Source organism: Meles meles, chromosome 20, assembly GCF_922984935.1.
Source record: "Meles meles chromosome 20, mMelMel3.1 paternal haplotype, whole genome shotgun sequence".
Taxonomy (NCBI): Eukaryota; Metazoa; Chordata; class Mammalia; order Carnivora; family Mustelidae; genus Meles; species Meles meles.
The window spans coordinates 57,093,892-57,111,986 of record NC_060085.1 but is presented as its reverse complement, the minus strand read 5'-3'; the positions used below and the strand labels follow the sequence as shown (position 1 = coordinate 57,111,986).

At 57.8% G+C, this 18,095-nt stretch overlaps 1 protein-coding gene across 3 annotated transcripts in view; it reads left to right on the top strand.

The window, feature by feature from the left end:
* The window catches only part of FBLN2 (fibulin 2), a 91,177-nt gene extending 74,966 nt beyond the window's left edge, over positions 1-16,211 (top strand). For all 3 annotated transcript variants that reach the window (XM_045992118.1, XM_045992116.1, XM_045992117.1), the window contains 9 exons: positions 374-508; positions 2,503-2,640; positions 4,413-4,556; positions 4,684-4,812; positions 5,234-5,359; positions 7,494-7,610; positions 8,095-8,223; positions 12,991-13,114; positions 15,307-16,211. In XM_045992118.1, the coding sequence (XP_045848074.1) occupies positions 374-508; positions 2,503-2,640; positions 4,413-4,556; positions 4,684-4,812; positions 5,234-5,359; positions 7,494-7,610; positions 8,095-8,223; positions 12,991-13,114; positions 15,307-15,664 (1,400 nt within the window). In that variant the 3' untranslated portion in view covers positions 15,665-16,211. The remainder of the gene's footprint in view (positions 1-373; positions 509-2,502; positions 2,641-4,412; positions 4,557-4,683; positions 4,813-5,233; positions 5,360-7,493; positions 7,611-8,094; positions 8,224-12,990; positions 13,115-15,306) is intronic.
* Positions 16,212-18,095: the final 1,884 nt, after the last annotated feature.

Below are 18,095 nucleotides of genomic sequence, written 5' to 3'. Positions count from 1 at the left end.
CCCCCGGACCTCCCTGCTGCCTCCCTCTGTTCCTCACCCCCTTCACCCTGCTCTGGCTTTTCCACTGCACTTAGGACCACCACCCTCCCTCCTTGTTGCTTGTTTATCTGCCGGCCCCTATGCTCGCTGTCACATGTACCCCAAGGCCAAGAACAGTGCTCGTGGGCACGCAGACGCTTGATAAATCTTTGTTGAATGAATGGCTGCATAGACAGGTGGACAGCAACCGCCTGTGGCTCTCTGGGTGGCAAGGACCTTGAAGCCTTGAGGGCAGGGCTGGCTGTGTGGGCCCTGAGGTCCTGGCACCCCTCGCCCCGCCGCCCCCCCACCCCCACCCCCGCCCCTGTTCCTGATGGCTGCGCTCTCCCTGCAGACATCAACGAGTGTGTGGCGGACCTGCACACGTGCAGCCGGGGCGAGCACTGCGTGAACACCATAGGTTCCTTCCGCTGCTACAAGGCTCTCACCTGTGAGCCTGGCTACGCCCTCGTGGATGGAGAGTGCGAAGGTGAGGAGGGCCCTAAGGCGGGCCGCTGGAGCCCCCGCCCCTGATAGGCCCTGCCTCTTGCCCCGCCCTTGTCCCTCCCTCGCCCCGCCTACTATCATACCCTGACCTATCCTGTTCTGCCCCCACCCCGCCCCTTGACCCGCTCCTGCCTGCCCAGAGCCTTCTCCCTCTGGCAAGCTCCAAGCAACTTGGGTTTCTTGCCAAGTACTTGGGCAGAGCTGGGCATCTGAGGCTGGTGGGGGGGGAGGCCAGAGGGTGGTTCTGACTTTGCTACCTTTCTGGCATCTGGGGGCCAAGTTATAACCTCACCATGCCTCGGTTCCCCTGTCTCCACACTGCCGTGGAGCTCTGCAGAACAATCATTTATGTGCCTTTCACTGGAAAATTCTAGCCTCCTAAGAAGAGGGAAAATTTTCATGAAACCTTTTCAACAGATGCTTCCTGGGCTGCTTTTGATGTGCCTGGCAGTGTTCTGTATGGCGGGCTACGGGCTGGGGTGTGGTGTCCTTGTCCTTGAGCTCCTGATGAGGGAGAATAAGCAAATCTGGAGGGCAGGAGTGGCCGTGGGCTGGGTGTTACTTTAGGTGGAGTGCCAAAGAGGCCCTCCTTGGAGGTGGCGTTCCAGGACTCCAGATCTGCAGGATGAGAAATTCTGGGGAGGGGCTCCAGGCAGAGGGAACTGCAAATGGGAGGGCGTCTGGGGAGAAGAGAGATCTTGGCGTGGTCAAAGAACAGAAAGTCTCGGGTATGAGCAGGCTGGGAATGTGCAAGGAGGAGGACAGGGTTGGCTGGCCCCATTGGGGAAGACGTTTGGAGTCTTCACTTTCTTAACTAAAAACGTCCAGAAGAATGTCATTGAAGAGGTAAGCCCTGCAGAGATGCTGGAAACTGGATGAGAAGTGGCCCAGAGGTTGGGCGTGAGCTCAGGGAGGTGGATTAGCAAGCCTTACTTGGGGCCCTGAGCTGGGAGTGTGGAGGGAGCTGGGAGAGAGGCGAGCCCTGCCCCTTGGCACACATGTGTGCACACACAGACCCGGGCCGGCCCCCTCCTGAGGACCCTGCGGTGGGGGTGGGGCTCCAGCTCTATGGACGTGTCCCACACCCTCTGCCCCTCTGTTTTCAGGGGCATGCCGCCACCTCCTTAGACCAGAGTGGCTGCCTCTTCAGGCATTGTCTCTGGACGGGGCCACAGCCGGTCCACGTTTGGGTGCTTGGAACCCAGCACAGGGCCTTGCAGAGGCCAGGCTGCTGTGACCGGTGGTGGAAGCCTTGGAAACCAGACAGGGGAGGGATGGAGGGAAGGATAGGGGGAAGGACTGCAGACAGATGGACTCACATGCCTTGGTCTGGCAGAGACACGGAGCAAGTCTCCGCCCTGCCGTGGACTCTCCATGTGTTACCGTTCTGCCTCCTGCCTCTGTTTACCCATCTGTCGGAAAGTCCAGGTGTGTGGCTGCAGGAGCCTGAAGGAAGGTGCAGGGCCTGCGCTTTGTAAACTGTGGGGTGCTGCACAGAGGTCAGGGGCCCTCAGGACTTGCTCCGTGCCACAGAGCAGGTGGGGGACAGTGGCGCCTTCTGGATCCGGCAGCCCCGACCCTCAGTGCCACCTCCTGAGAAGGCTGGACACAGGCCCCTGGGGACTTGGGCCCTTGTCCTCATTTCTACCTGCCCTGCGCCCTGAGCCATCAACCATGTTCGTGCCTCCATCCCCCCAGTTTAAGATGGCGTTTGTCGTGGTCCCTACTTCCTGGGGTTGTTGGGAGCATTAGGTAAAGAAAGCCGTGTCAGGGTGCTGGGGACAGCGCTGGTACTGCAGGGGAGCTCAGGCCTGCGGCAACGGCATCGTTGCTACTGGCCCAGGTCCCAGCAGTGATGTGCTCTGCCCCCCCCCCCAACGATGGAGGAGACCTTTGCAACCGTCAAGGTCATGGTGGGGCATGTGGACAGGGGCCTTCCAGCCCACCGGCCCCTGACACCCCGTCTCTGTGTGGCAGACGTGGACGAGTGTGAGCTGGGCACGCACAACTGCCAGGCGGGCTTCCTGTGCCAGAATACCAAGGGCTCGTTCTACTGCCAGGCACGCCAGCGCTGCATGGAGGGCTTCCTACAGGACCCCGAGGGCAACTGCGTGGGTGAGCGGGCTCTGCAGGGGCTGTGGCGGGGGGGTGGGTGTGGGGTGGTCGGGGGCTCGGGGAGGGCTGGTCGGGGCCTGGCGCCGGGAGGCACTTGCGAAAGAACTCTTGCTCTCCTGAGCTGCTTGACCTTGGCTGAGTCCCTGCTCTTGTGGCCTCAGTTTACCCTTCCATGGGATCAGACCACATGAATGTACGTCAGAGGTTTTTAACCGAGCTAGCAGTAAGGAATATTTTCCTCTCTTGACCTCGTACACACACACACACACACACAGCTGGAACAGAGAGTCCACAAAACGTTACCCTACTGCACGTGATACTTGCTGACGTTTCTGTTTGTAAAAGAACGTTAGTGGGATCTAGGGGTCGATCTCATGCTGCACTCAAGGGGCAAAGACCTGCTGTTTGGCAGACGGTGGCCTAGTTGTCCTCGCGTGGTCTGAGATCTCACACTCTCCCCACCTCTCTTCACCTCTGTCCACACGCTGCTGGCCTGTAGCCTCCCCTTCCCTGGGGCTGCTGACGGCATCGGGCCCAGAGGCAGGACCAATGGGGTCTGCAACCCGCATGGTCAAGGCTGTGCTCAACTCTGTGTGTGTGGACGGGCGGGGAGTGAAGGATGCAGAAGGAGAGGTAGAAAGGCGGGCAGGTGTGCAAGGCCAGTCGCTGGGTGTGAACAGAACCCCAGGGTGTGTTAGAACGCAGCTTCCGGCCCACACCCTTCCCTGAGGAGGGCAGCTGGTGGGACAGGCATGGCCATCTTGCAGGGAAGACACTTAGGGGCAAGAGGAGTGTTGGCTTGATCTGAAGCCTTTCTCGACACTGCAGGGGTCTCTTGACCATTCTGGGAGCTGGAGTTGTTTCTGGGGTACCCCCTTAACAGTCCTCACTCTGCGCCTCTGGAAGTGTCACAGGGATCCCCAGGGGCGTGGGCACGAGAGGGTCCCTACGATCCTCAGCCGGGGCCGGGGCAGTGTTGGGGGGTGGTCTGCCGGACGGCCAACAATTCCTCAGTGAGTCATTCATGGAGAGCGTTTTCAGAGCAGTTACTGTGTGCCTGGTTTAGATGTCAGGGAGCTATAGCACTTTAATGAGATGTTTTAGAGGAGGAGGGACTAGATAAAAACACATTTAAGGAAGTGGTAATTATTCAAAAGTACTTTGATAAATAATAGAACAAGTAGGAGATAAAATCTTAAAGGGGACGGCTATACACTAGAATGGTTGGGGCCCTCCCTGAAGAGTTGACATTAGGGCAGGGACCTGAGTGAGAGAGGGAGCCAGCCATGCAGATATCAGAGGGCAGCGTGTTTGTGTGTGAGAGAAGTGGGGGGACAGCAGGTGCCAAGGCCCTGTGGTGGGCTGGGGGCATCTTGAGTTGATAAGGAGGCCAGTGGAGCTGGGGCAAAGTGTGAGGGAGAGATGGAGGATGAACTTGACAGGTTGGTGGGAAGAGCCAGAGCAGGGGTGTGACTTCTTGTAGTTAACCTACAACTCAGCTCTGAGGTCTGGGGAAGCCGCTGCCTTCAGCCTCCGCATCAGGGCAGCTGTGAGAAGAATGTAGGAAGAGCTCTGTGGGTGCTTAGGTTCTTGAAGGAGAAGGCCCTGGGGTCAGAGGACCCAGGAATGGGACAATCTGATTGTGCATCCCTGTCCTAGGCTGGTCTGAATCCCCAAACCGACGACCACCTCCTGGTGTGGCCCTGGATGCAGACACCAGGACATGGGGAGGAGTTGTGCCAGGCTCCCTGTTACTTCTGTCCCTTCCGCAGACATCAACGAGTGCACGTCGCTGGCCGAGCCGTGTAGGCCGGGCTTCAGCTGCATCAACACTGTGGGCTCCTACACGTGCCAGAGGAACCCGCTGCTCTGTGGGCGCGGCTACCATGCCAACCAGGATGGGACCAAGTGTGTGGGTGAGGCCAACCACCTCCCTGCCCGCCCTCTGCCCAGCCTGGGGCTTCCCGGGTTCCTTGGCCCACAGGTGGCCCCGGCCAAGGGAGAACCCTGGCCTCAGGGTGCCCTGCTCGCCTTCCCTGGCAGACGTGAATGAGTGTGAGACGGGTGTGCACCAGTGCGGCGCGGGCCAGGTGTGCCACAACCTCCCTGGCTCCTACCGCTGTGACTGCAAAGCTGGCTTCCAGCGGGACGCCTTCGGCCGGGCCTGCGTCGGTAGGTGGGCGCTGGTGGCCGGGCACCCTTCTGTGGGGTCCGCCTGCCCCGGGCCAGCCCTCGAGCCTCCTCCTCCTTCCTGCCGGCCCTGTCCTCTGCCTTGCTCTGCTGTTCCTCTTTGCTCCGGTCTCCTCTGCTTCTCTTGGCCGTGGTCCCAGCACCGTGCTTTCTTGCCTCTTCCTGTGTCTGTCCGTCCTTCTGTCTCTGCCTCGGCCTCTTTCTGACACTCTTGCTGCGTTTCTCTTCGGCCCCTGCTCTTGTTGCCTCTCCTGTTCCCTGTCTAGGTTCCTCCCTGACTCTCCTTCTGGGTCTCTGTGTCCCTGTCCTCACCCAGCCCCCTCTTCAACCTGGGGGTGGAGGGTGCTGGCCCACAGGCCCCTTCCACCATCCCTACGACCCTCTGCCTGCCGCCCGCCCGCAGACGTGAACGAGTGCTGGACCTCACCGGGCCGCCTGTGCCAGCACACGTGTGAGAACACTCCGGGCTCCTACCGCTGTTCCTGTGCCAACGGCTTCGTGCTGGCTGCGGATGGCAAGCGCTGTGAAGGTACCACTGACCCTGACCTCTGACCCTGCACAGAGGTCCCCACCATGTAAAAAGCCCAAAGCCTTGTCAACCCCTAGCTTCATACCTTCACCGACCCCATCCCTACCTCACACCTCTCTACCTCTCCACCTGGGCATACCCTCCCTGGTCTCGGCTGCTCTGGCTATATCCTGCCAGGAGCCCTTCCAGAGGGCCCAGGGTCCAGCCATCTCACACGAGCAGGGCTGGATCTCTGTGTCATCTGCACCCCAGACAGGAGCTCCTTTCTGGCAGGGATGGCAGCCCATCCTCGGCCCTTAGTAGCTTCTGATCCTGGTCGTGGCTGCTGAGCCTGGCGGTCCAAGAACGGAAGTGAGTGAAACATGAGATCAGGCTCCTGGGCAGCTGGAGAGCCCAGTGGCCATCAGGAGGGGGTAGCAGCCACACAGCCCTAGAGATGGTGCTGCCCAGCCGTGACAGTGACAGTCCAGGGTGACCCGATCTTCTTGGTTTTCCAGATGCTAGAAATGGAGCTATCTATGTAAAATTTTCTGGTTTTAATATGTTATGATAGATTTAAACTTAAAAAAAAAAAAAAAAAAGCCATATGAGTAAAACCAAGAATATAAATGGGCTGGACCCTGCCCATGGATCTGGGGTCAAGAGAGGGAAGGGGATGTGAATCTCCAACCCTTCCCAGCCTGGAGGCGCTTTCCTTACTTCCCTTCTGGGGAGGGGAGTCTGTGGGGACCCCTGAGCTGGCCCTCCCATGGGATAGCTCCGGCCTAGGGGGGCAGTGTGACCAGGCCTGGATGCCTCCGAGGGCTTTTGGAGGGCCCCCTGGAACAGACCTGGTCACATTCATTCCTTTGTCTGTGTTTTGATCACCTGTGGGCCCCTACTCCAGGCCAGGCTGGGTGCAGCGAGCAGCAGGCATGGGCCTTGCATCCCAGGCACTACCGCGTGGCGTGGCTCATTCACTCGTTTCCTGGCCCTTCTGCCTTTACTGCCACCATCCCTGTTTCACATGGCTTCTCTAGGCCATCCGTGCCTGGATGCCAGGGACCAGAGATGAAACCAGTATGGCCCCTGGCGCCAGAAGCTCGGAGCCCAGGAGAGGAGATGATGGATTGTTCTGTGTGGACACGGTGTGTGTTGGGAGGTCCCGAGGATCTGGATGTGGGTCAGACGGCAGCCCACCGGGCCCTGTATGACTGACTGCTCCTGCTCCTCTCTCCTGGCCCCCTCTGCTCTTAACGCACCGGCCTCCTTGCTGCCCCTCGAGGGCACGAGGCACACTCTTACCACAGGGCCTTTGCTCTTGCTGTGCCTTCTGCACGGAACACTTCCCTCGGAGGCCTACATGGCTGCAGAGCCGCAGCCTCCCAGCCACATCCTGTCCCTTTCTCTCCTCTTGCCTCACAGCGCTAGCTCTGTGGACGTGCTAGTTACTTGACTCATTCAGTTAGCCCCTCCCCCTACTTTCCCAGCACACGTGGGAACGCCTGCTCCACGAGGTGGGGATTTTGTCTGTCTTGTTCATGGCTGAGTCCCCGACTCGCACTGGCACAGCATATGGCTCAGCAGTTCTTGGATGGATGAGGGAAAGCCAAGTCTCTGCCCTCAGGGGGCTCAGAGTCCAGTGGCTGGTCCATCTGAGCCAGGAGCTCACCTTTCGCTTGCTCACTCCCACCCTTTTAGGCTCATACGCCCACATGTGCAGCTCTTCCCCTCGCCGCCCTCCAGCCCCATGCAGAGCCAGGCTTGGGGATCAGAGCAGGAAGGTGAGGTCCCAGGGTTGAGGGGGGGTCCTTGTTAGCACCTATGGGTGATGTGTCCCGAGCCATCCCTACCAGCTGTTACGGACTCTCAATAGGGCAGCATCTAGCTCCCTATGGGGGAGATCTGAGCCCGATCTGTGGCTTCCTCCTCTGGGCAGCAGGCTGAGACCCCACCAGCAAGCTCCAGCCCTGCCCCTGCCTCAGCTGCACGGCCCAGCTCCTTGCCTTTTTCCAGGTCTCTAATTCCCCACCAGCCCTTAAGAGAGGCTGGAACGAATGGTCTGCCAAGATAAGGCTCTAGGTAAGCCGAGACCTCAGCCTTCGCCATCCGGCTGGGGGGACTCTGCCCTGACCACAGGCCAGTCTCCCCGCAGATGTGAACGAGTGTGAGGCCCAGCGCTGCAGCCAGGAGTGCACCAACATCTATGGCTCCTACCAGTGCTACTGTCGCCAAGGCTACCAGCTGGCAGAGGACGGGCACACCTGCACAGGTACTGCTCCTCTGCCCAGGGGCACCCTTCCTGAGAGGCACCCCCTCCCCACGTGCCAGGCTGGGCTGGGGACACACGGGACACACAAAGGCGTCTCAGTGTCAAGTTAGAGCTCGATTCCCAGCCCCGTGATCTCCTGGGCTAGGTGACCTTAGGCTCCTCCTCCATAAAGTGGAGCCGATGGTCCTGGCCTCAGTGGGATGAAGGATGAGATCACGTACCTTGTCCAGGCCCGTGTCTGGTACCTCACTGGCCCTGCACTGACAGTAGTAATCATGGAGCAGCCCCAGGAATTGAGCACTGGAATGGGAGTCCTATTGTGCTGTGTGTCCACTGGCAACTCTCTTCCCTTCTCTGAACCTTTTGGTTTTCATCAGTAAAATGGGCCCCTAGGCTCCAGGGCTGTAGCAGGGCCAGGATAACTGTCCACGCTGGGTTCTGTGGGTACAAGGGGCTCACTGGGGGTCAAAACTTTCTCTGACAGACATTGATGAGTGTGCTCAGGGCGCCGGCATCCTCTGCACCTTCCGCTGCGTCAACGTGCCAGGGAGCTACCAGTGTGCGTGCCCGGAGCGGGGCTACACCATGACGGCCAATGGGAGGTCCTGCAAGGGTAAGCAAGGGGGTCCCTGCCCCACTAGAGTTTTGGGCAGGCTCTGAGCTTGTGTGATTGGAGCTCTGACACCTAGTACATAAACACAGAGTGGCCGATGCAACTGGTGGCTGTATTAATCGAGGTCTGTGTCTGGGTTGAGGGAGGAGACAGTGCTTCTGCTGTTTGACTCAGCTTGGGCTAACCTTCCAGGCTTGGGCTCATCCATGAGCCCTCTCCTAGGAAACGGACAGGGATCCCGAGGGGTGGTCCTAAAAGGCAGAAGACCTGTCCAGCAGCTCCAGTGGGGAGCAGCCAGTGGGCAGTGGCCACAGGGGTCCCAGCATCTGTCCCTGAGCATCTGCATCTGCTGACCTTGGATGCAGAAGGACGTTGTCGAGTCAGAGCTGTGCAGACCTGGGTAGGGCCACCTGGGGCTTCCCATCACTAAGGATGTACAAACCGCTGGGCGGTCTCCTGTTTTTGCAGTTTTGCAACTACTTCCTTGGATGGGGACCAGGTTCTTTGACATCTAATCTTCCTTCTGTGTTGGGGAGTCATGATACTGTAAAGTTCAGCTGCATTGGGACTTACTGAGGCCACCACATTCTAGGCCTGGCGAGCCATCCTGGCAAGGTGGAGGGGGGCTAGAATCCACTTGAGTGGGACACAGGAATATCCCCCCACCCGCCCCGACCCCTGCTCAAGAAGCAACCACTCAGGGCTTCATAGCCCAGCCCGCCTGCCCTCCACCTGCCTGTGTGGCCGACTCTTCCCCAGATGGCGGGGCTAGGAGCCCAGAGGCCCCTGGGTTGCAGCTTTGGTCCACCAAGGCAGGCCCTGGCGTTCCTGCAGGCCCAGGGGTTAGAGTCAGTGCCCGGCAGGGTGTAGAGTTAGAACGGTGATCATTTTGGTGGATCTCAGCTAGCTGGTTTTTGTTTGTTTTAATGAATGAAGAATAAAATAGAGGATAGAGTAGGTGGCAGTGAACATGGAGTAGACCAGGTGCGCCGTGACCATACAGACGGCTCCAGCCCATGTGTGTATACTTAGTCCAGTGCAAAAGGATTCCTTACCATAGACTGATGCAAAGAAAAAATAAATGAAAAGACCCCGAGTGAGTGCCGGTAGACCGCAGTCTTGGAGGCCTGGTAGGCTCACAGAGGCTGACCCAGGGCTCCCTGGCCCCAAAGCCGTCTCTCTGCTTTTTAGTTTAAAATGGAATAAACAGGGGCGCCTGGGTGGCTCAGTGGGTTAAAGCCTCTGCCTTTGGCTCAGGTCATGATCTCAGGGTCCTGGGATGGAGCCCCGCATCAGGCTCTCTGCTCAGCAGGGAGCCTGCTTCCCCCTCTCTCTCTGCCTGCCTCTCTGCCTACTTGTGATCTCTCTGTCTATCAAATAAATAAATAAATAAAATCTCCAAAAAAAAAAAAAGAAAGAAAACCAATAATAAATAAATAAAATAGAATAAACACGGGCTCCATCAAAGGTAAGGATTTTGCCCATCAGAGGGGTTGTGCGGGACACAGGGCTCTATGTTCCTAGACTAGGATTTCATTTTGGAGAACCAGGCTGTGTTCCACCTGATGGCAGAACACAGGTGGGGTCCCTTCTTGGAGGTCTAGTCAGACCCTTGCAGTGACTTTGCTCTTGAAAACCTCTCCCTGGCCCTCATCTGCTGGGGTCTGTGGGCTGCCTGGTCTGTATCTGCTGCTGCCAGAGAGGGCTCCCTGGGCCCAGGTGCACGGCAGCTCTGCCCCAGCGGCGGGTGCACCTGACCCCTAGCACCCATCTCTGGCTCCAGTCCCCACAGCTGGTTGTGTTTGCCCCCGTCCCAGGTCACTGCATCCCCCCTGGAAAGGCCCAGGTTCCCCCTGCCTCCAGTTCCTGCTGCAGCCCCCACCAGGTCAGGCGAGAGGGAGGCCCCACTGTACGTGTGATGCCTTTGCTGGAAAGGTATCTTTCTTGCTGGAAAAGTCTCCATGCTGCCACAGGGTGGACAAGGCCAGAGTGTGGGAGGGTGGTTCTGCCTGGTCGTGTCCACTTCCTCAGGCACCCGTGGGGCTGACATCTGCAGCCGCTGACCTTCAGAGTGAAGAGGCAGCCCTCTTCGTGCTCTGTGGTCCTGTTCTAACTCGGGCCAAGCGTGGAGGTTGCGTGGCTCCAACGGAAGGATGGGAGGACAGCCGTGGGAGAGCAGAGCATGCCGGTTAATATCTCAGTAAATCCTGCCCTTCTTCAGTGGTTTAAAAGAAAAAAAGTGGGGATCGAAAGATGGGAAGGAGTTGAGACTCGGCAGTGTTGCCTAGAATACGCACTCTGTGCAGGCGGGGCCAGGAGGCTCGTCACCAGCCCGCAGGGCGGTGCCCAGCATGTAGCAGCTGCTTATTGACCGTTCAGCCCCTCAGTGGAACGGAGCAGCAAGTTCTGCGGATACTGGGATGCACGTTTCCCGGTCTCTCGTTCTGCCGATACACGCACGTATGTATATATGCAAGACGAGTTAAGATCGTGCTGGGAATGACCTTGAATTCTGCCTCTGTTCTGTTTTGAGTGTATGTAACGCCCTTATCCGCGGTCCGCTTGTGAAGGGCTAGCTCTGAGCAGTGCTGTTAGTCTCAGCACTGACTCTGTCCCCCATCCCCGCCCATTTGGGCTGCGGCTGGCATTTGTCTGTCTCAGCGGAGGCTGCAGTGACGCCCCTGAGCATGTGGCCTTGTCCAGGTCTCCTTCTGGCCTGACCTTCTCCAAGAGAGGGTCCAGGGTTGAAGACCCCGCAGACACAAGGGACGAAGATGCCGGGGTCCTCGGGAAGTCCTGTGATGGCTTCCTGTGAGCACGGGGAAGCCAGGCTGGAGGGCTGCTGACCCTTGGCGCTCCTCCCTCCTACTTCTGGTCCTCTCCATCAGCACTGGGCCGGCAGACGGCAAGAAGCAGCTCTCTCCGCCTTCCTACCACAGCCCTGTCCGGGGTCAGGGGCAGGGCTTCCTGCTTACCAGTGTGGGCGGCCTGAGCGTGGCTGGGGCCGGAGCGGGGAGGAGCAGGAGCCCCCCACACCCGCCACCCCGTTCACGTGGATTCAGCTGATGAACCATTAGGACAACGACCGCGCCCAGCCTGGCCCCACCGGCTCCTGCTCTGTTTTCCTCCACTCGCCTCTGTGCCACCCTGGGAAGTTGGGATCACGACCCAGTTTGCAGAGGAGGACAGGGAGGGAGGCTTGGAGAGGTGAATGGATGTCAGCTGGTCTGTTGCCGCAGAGGGTGGTGGCCAAAAGCCTGGAGTCAGCACGTGATGATGGGAAGTGACACCATTCCTGCCTTGTGGGCTTGTGAGGACAAATGAGTTAATGAGTGCAGAGGGCCCCGAGTAGCGGATGGACACCAGGCCTTAGACTCAGCATGCGGTTGGCTGCTATGGTTACGACCGTCCTTTCGTTCCTGTCATGGTCCGTGTGGCATCGTGATTGGATCCCTGGCTTCCAGCTCCTGCTGCCTGCTGTGTGACCTTGAGGGAGCCCGTGCCCCCTTCTGAGCCTCCATTCTCCCTGTGTCCGGGGAGGCCTGTGACCCTCAACCTACAGGCCTGGCCTGAGGATCAAGTGAGGAGAAATCCCTAAACTGAATCAGTGTGGCAGGTTGGAGCAAGAAACCAGAAGCCTCTCTGGGAAGATCCTGACAGGCTCTGACCCCCCAACCCCAGCGACCTCCCCTGGGGCCTCCGGAGGCCACCCTCTCTCAGCTAGCAGTTAGTCTTCACGGAAGGGGTCTCTGGGACCCACTTATTTGTTGTTTCTTGTCTTGCAGGTTGCCTGTGTGCACGCAGGCACACACATCGGCTTCTCTGAGTGCTTGTCAGATATTTACCTGTGTGTGTGTGTGTGTGTGCATGCGCGTGTCAGCATCCTGAAAGGGCCCTCCTTGGATGTTTGTATCTGTGACTCTGTATCTGGGGGAGTCTGCTCGAGCATGCGGGCATGCCTCAACACATGCCTGTCCGTGTGAGTGTGCACAGGAGGCGTGAGCATGTCTGTGCAGTTGGGGGGCCATTCGTAGCCGTGGCTCTCAGAGTCTGTATTTACAAGTGATGGGTCTGACCCTTCCCTCCAGCAATATGTGTGGAGCGCCTGCTCTGTGCCAGGCACTCTGGTAGGTGCTGGGGACACCACGGGACCAAGAAAGACACACACCCCTGTCCTCCTGGATCTCACACTGAGGAAGGGGAGGTGGGACACAGAACAGACATAAAAAGTAGTGTGTGTTTCCGAGCAGGCTGGGCAGTAGAAGGAGAATCAAATGGGAGAGGGCCCACCGTAGGGCCGTCAGGGAGGGTGTCCTACAGGGGGTGACCCTGAGCTGTGACCTAAAAGATGGGAAGATGTGGGGAAAGTGTTTCAGTAGCAGAAACAGCATGTGCAAAGTCCCTGGGGTGGGGGAGGCGTCGGGGCATTGGAGCAACATGGAGATGATCAACAGGCTGCAGCCCCAAGTGGAAGGAGAGAAGCTCACAGAAGGGCCCTATGGTGTATCAGAAGGGACTCGCTTTTTATTCTGGGAGCATGGAAAGACCTCAGGGGACACAGATGCTTTATTTGAAAGCGAGGCCCTCAGCTGCCGTGTGTGGAGAGGACAAAGTGGGTGTGTGTGGAGTAGGGCAGTGTGGGAGCTGTGTGCTTGCAGCCGGGACGAGCTGCCCTGAGACCCAGGCCTCCAGGGTGGGTCGCGGTGGTTTGGACGAATGCCCCCCAGCTGGGGGGTCCCCATCCTCACCTTCCTCCTCTTCCCCCAGACCTGGACGAGTGTGCACTGGGCACTCACAACTGCTCTGAGGCCGAGACCTGCCATAACATCCGGGGCGGCTTCCGCTGCCTGCGCTTCGAGTGCCCTCCAAACTACGTCCGTGTCTCCGAAACGTGAGTGTCCCTGCCTGGCCTTGGGCCAGGGACCCCTGTGCCCCTCTCAGGCTGCCCGCCTTCACCCCTCCTGCCCTTTACAGGTCCTGATGACTGGGTCTGTGGTCTAACTGACCACACAGGGTACGTATAAAAGCACCTTGCAGAGAGCTCAGAGTATAGAGAACAAAGGGAAGACAACTCACAGAAAATCTCAGTCGTCTAACCCCGCAACATGTGTACGTGCACACACACAGAATGTACGAATTAGTGGTTACCGTGTAACAGGTTATCCCAACACGTAGCATCTTTCCATGACAAACAGTTATATTACCTCACATGGTCTGGAGGCTCAGGAAGTCGGGAGCCGCTCAGCTGGGTGGTTCTGGCTTCAAGTCTCCTGGAGAATGTCACCTGAAGGCTCGGGTGGGGTTGCAGGACCCTGTCACTCATTCATTGTGGCTCGGGGCAGCAGGCTTCTTGCCGCAGGGCCCTCTCTTTGAGACTGCTTGTGATGTGGCTTCCTTGGAACAAGTCCTCAGGAGAGCAGGTGACAATCCTTTGTAACCTGACTTAACGCAGAAGGGACATACCGTGGCATGGACCACACGGTCCAGCACTGTGAGAGGTGGGGGTACCCTAAGGATACCCTGCCCACACAAAATGTGGCCACCAGGAGGTGGGACACCCAGCAGCACTGTGCAGACCGGTGACCACACTTCTTACAGGTATCTTTTTGGCATTTTGCTGTATTTCCTGGCCTTTTTTTTTTTTTTTTTTTTTTTTACTAAACCTACATTTTCATAAAGTACTTTGGTGTTTCCTGTAATTCGGCTATCGCCCACTTTATCTTACTGTGTAAGGTATTTTCCAGACTCACATTTTTATAATTGCAAATGTGACACCTGCTTATAAAAGTATTTCCACCACAGAAGTGGGTCAAGCGAAAGCCTTTCCCCTGCCCCCAGCTGGATCTCATGGCCGTGGAGGGCGCCCGCCTTCCCTCTTCTTACTCTGACACGAAGTGCCTGGGACTCTGCGGTCACACATGTGCGCAGCTGGGCCCGGCTTGCTGCTTCTACCTCACAGCTGTCCTCCGTGTCTGCACACACAGCCCACCACTAGCCGTGTTTCCTGGCGCGGATGCTCGCCCACACACCCCCGCCCCGCGGCCGTTTGTCGTGTTTCACTGGCACAGACATCCTAATGTCCATGCGCATGGGTGTCGGGAACTTTAGGGGAGTGTGTCTGAGTGACCCTGGACAGGTGACCTCCCTTCTCTGGGTCTTAGCCGTCCCGTCTGGAACATGGGGGTGAGAGCAGTGCCCGCCCGGGCCGGGTGTGAGCACGAGAGGAGTGAAGGGGCGCCATGGGCCACTCGTTGCTGGCGGCGTGGCTGTGGTCATGGCGCCCCTGTGGTGGGGAGCTCTGCTCAGAGCATCTTTGGGAGCTGCCAAGCCCTGGCGGCTGAGCAGCGCCCCCTTTTGGAAGCAGTGAGCATGTGGAGAGTGATTTAATGATGGAGGGGTGACCGTGGCTCCGAGAGCCAAGAAGGGACAGATTGGTGCTGTGCTCGGCAGTCAAGCCCTTAGACCCCCTCTGGGGTTTGGTGGAGGTTCCCTCCTCATTGTCATTGTCGTGGAGAATGGCTGAGTCTTGAGGCTTCCTAGGGAGCGGGTGACTCGGAGCTCCAGGTGGGCCAACGGCCCTGGTCCTCAGAGCGGCTTCCCCTGGGAAAGGGCAGGCCATCCCGACTCAGAAGAGGGGATGGCTCCCAAGGAGGGTCAGTTATGGAAGAAAAAGAATTTGGAAAATGACAAAAACAATCAAAACACCGTGCCCACGGAGTCTATGCGGAGGGGAAGTGCGCAAGCGAAAACCAAACGGAGGAAGGCAGGTCAGAATAAAGGGAGGAAAGAAGACAGGGAGGAACGTGTGGCTGACTCAGGGCTGCTCCCAGGCCCGTGGGAGGCCCTGCATGCTCCTTAACTAACCCCATCCCAGCAGCGAGACCACAGGCCATCATCCCACCTTCCAGATGAGGAAACAGACCAAGGGAAGATAGGAGACTGAGCAGAAGCGGCTCAGGGTAGAGCTGGCAGCTGAGCCAAGGCCGCTGAGGCCGGCAGCATGTCCTGGATGGGTGGGTGTCAGGGGTGGGAGCGCCCCTGGGCCCGCTGACCCACCCGCCCCCTTCCCCGTGCCTCCCGCAGGAAGTGTGAGCGCACCACGTGCCACGACTTCATGGAGTGTCAGAACTCGCCGGCACGCATCACCTACTACCAGCTGAACTTCCAGACGGGCCTCCTGGTGCCAGCACATATCTTCCGCATCAGCCCGGTGCCCGTCTTCGCGGGTGACACCATCTCCCTGACCATCACCAAGGGCAACGAGGAGGGCTACTTTGGCACACGGCCGCTCAACGCCTACACGGGCGTGGTCTACCTGCAGCGGTTGGTACGCGAGCCCCGGGACTTCGCCCTAGACGTGGAGATGAAGCTCTGGCGACAGGGCTCCGTTACCACCTTCCTGGCCAAGATGCACATCTTCTTCACCACCTTCGCGCTGTGAGGCGCCCACGCCCTCCTGAGCACCCTGCCAGGTCCGCACAACCCCCGGGATCCTTCCTTGGCGACCCCGGCGCCAACCTCTGTGCCACCCGCCGGCGCACGCCGTTCTGCGGTTGCTGAACGCTGCCTATGTGGGGCCAGGTTATGGCGGCGGTTTTTACTATATAACTCTGTAAGTTAACTTAATTTTGCTGACCAGATTCCTCCTGGATTCCTGGGCTTCCCCTGTGTCCTGCCCTGCGGGAGGGAGCTTGGCCACAGGAAGTGTGCCTAAACTTGGAGGGCAGTTCAAGGTCGTGGAGGTGCTCCGTGGGTGGAGGCAGAGGGCCCAAGACTGGAAACACAGTGACCCCATTAGGGTGTTTGGACTTAACTCAGTGGCCCGACCCCAGAGCTGACACTCCACTTCGTATTCCACTGTGATTAGTTCCTTACTTTTTTCTTTTTAAAATCATTTTAGGTGTTTTTGTTTAATTATAAAAGTAGTATGCACATATTGCAAAAAATATATTCAAATAGTACCAAAGGATTATAAAGTAAAAAAATGAAAAAAGAAAAAAAAAAACCCTTATTTTGTAAAGTGTTTGTGTTTGATGATGGTTTTTGCATGTCTCAGAAGGGTCCCTGGCTGGACCAATGAGTCCTTTTGTAGATCAAGACTGTCCTTGATGTCTTTTTTTTTTTTTTAAAGATTTAATTTATTTATTTGACAGAGATCACAAGTAGGCAGAGAGGCAGGCGGAGGGGGAAGCAGGCTCCCCACCGAGCAGAGAGCCCAACGCGGGGCTCCATCCCAGGACACTGGGATTATGGCCTGAGCCAAAGGCAGAGGCTTTAACTCACTGAGCCACCCAGGAGCTCCTGTCCTTGGTGTCTTAATTCACGGAATTAGTTCCTACCAGGAACTCTCCTCTTGGGGGTGAAGGGATCCCAGTGTAAACTGTACTAGCTTCAGGACCCTTTCCTCATCTTTCACCACTCCTTTTCCTCCTCCTCCTTCCCCAGAGGTGGATTTCTCACTCTGGATATCATCCGGAGACTCCAGTACTGGTCCTGGTTACTGGGGCCTGAAAACAGGTCAGACAGAGGAAGGCTGAGAGACTTCATCTTTCCTTCCCCTGTGTAGGTTTCTAGGGCTTTGAGCCTGCAGCAGACGAGGAGGGCTGAGAAGGGAAGGGACAAGTTCTCATGGGCGTCCGGGCCCCGGTCTGAGTCCCCCTCACACATGCACATTGTCACTCCCCTTGGCTCTTTCACTAAGCCAGTGGATTTCCGATGTAGGCAGGGTGCCACCTCGGGGGTCTTGAACTATATGTGGTGGGCGGCAGCGGCCACTGAAAACCAGACTAGAATGGACATTCTCACTGCGCTGCACACCTGTGGGGGGTGGGTTGAGACATGTATCAGGATACAACAGTGTGTGTGCATACCCGTGTGCCACCAGCTCTGGCAGGTGGCAGTGGGACATGGAGAGGTGCAGGGTGGGGGCCGGTGGTGAACCGGGAGTGCGTGCCCTAGGAGGAGGAGGAAGAGGCAGGACACAGCTCCAGCCCTGCCGCCTTCTGGAAACCCGTGCCCCCATGCCGGGATGCTCTCATTCTTCCAGACAAGCGCCCAGACTACCTTTTGATGTAAGATCGTCCAATTTAAGATGTGGTGATTATTTAAAACTTCTTAGCGTCAGGAATGAGCCAGCCTCGGAACTTCCTGCCCGAAACCTGCCATGGAAGGCTCACCATCTTGTGGCCTTTTCTTTCTTCCCTGCCCCTCCCTGGCTCTGTCCCCAAGGCCATGTGGCAGGAGCCAGGATTTCCTTCTCGCTGCCTTACTATCTCTCTTCCTTCTGTTTCCCAGGTTGTTGGGAAAACCAGAGCTAGCCACGACGCCTGGCATCGGCGCTCACCAGTCAGGGACCAGTGGGGACTGGGTCTCCTCCATTCTATGAGCAGGTTAGGGACGCCAGCGGGGCACGGGGCCGCACCTAGCTGGCGGCAGCTGGCCCTGGCCTATACAGGCTCAGCTTCTTCCTCCGACCCAAGAGTTACTCCCTGTGGGACCTCAAGTGAGTGACGTCACCTCCCTGGATTTCATTTGTCTCATCAGCGGATGGCGGTGCCCACCATTTTTCCCTCCTGGGGCTCTGTACCTCTAGAATGAACAACACACAAACAGCCTCAAGCTTAGTGCCCGGAGGCTCTTGGAAAACTTTCTGACTTCAGAGGCGCTAAGCTTCGCTAATTCTGGAGTTCCACGTCTACAAGGAGTTTGTCAAGCCACAGTTTGAGGGACTAGTCCCTACAAGACTGCCCTCACTCCGGATGCCAGACACAAACTCGGGGGCCCCCAAGAGCACCCTCAGGTCCATTAGCTCACCTGAACAACCCAGGGGAGCACCAAACTGAGGAGGACAGTTTTGTTAGGATGGAAACGTA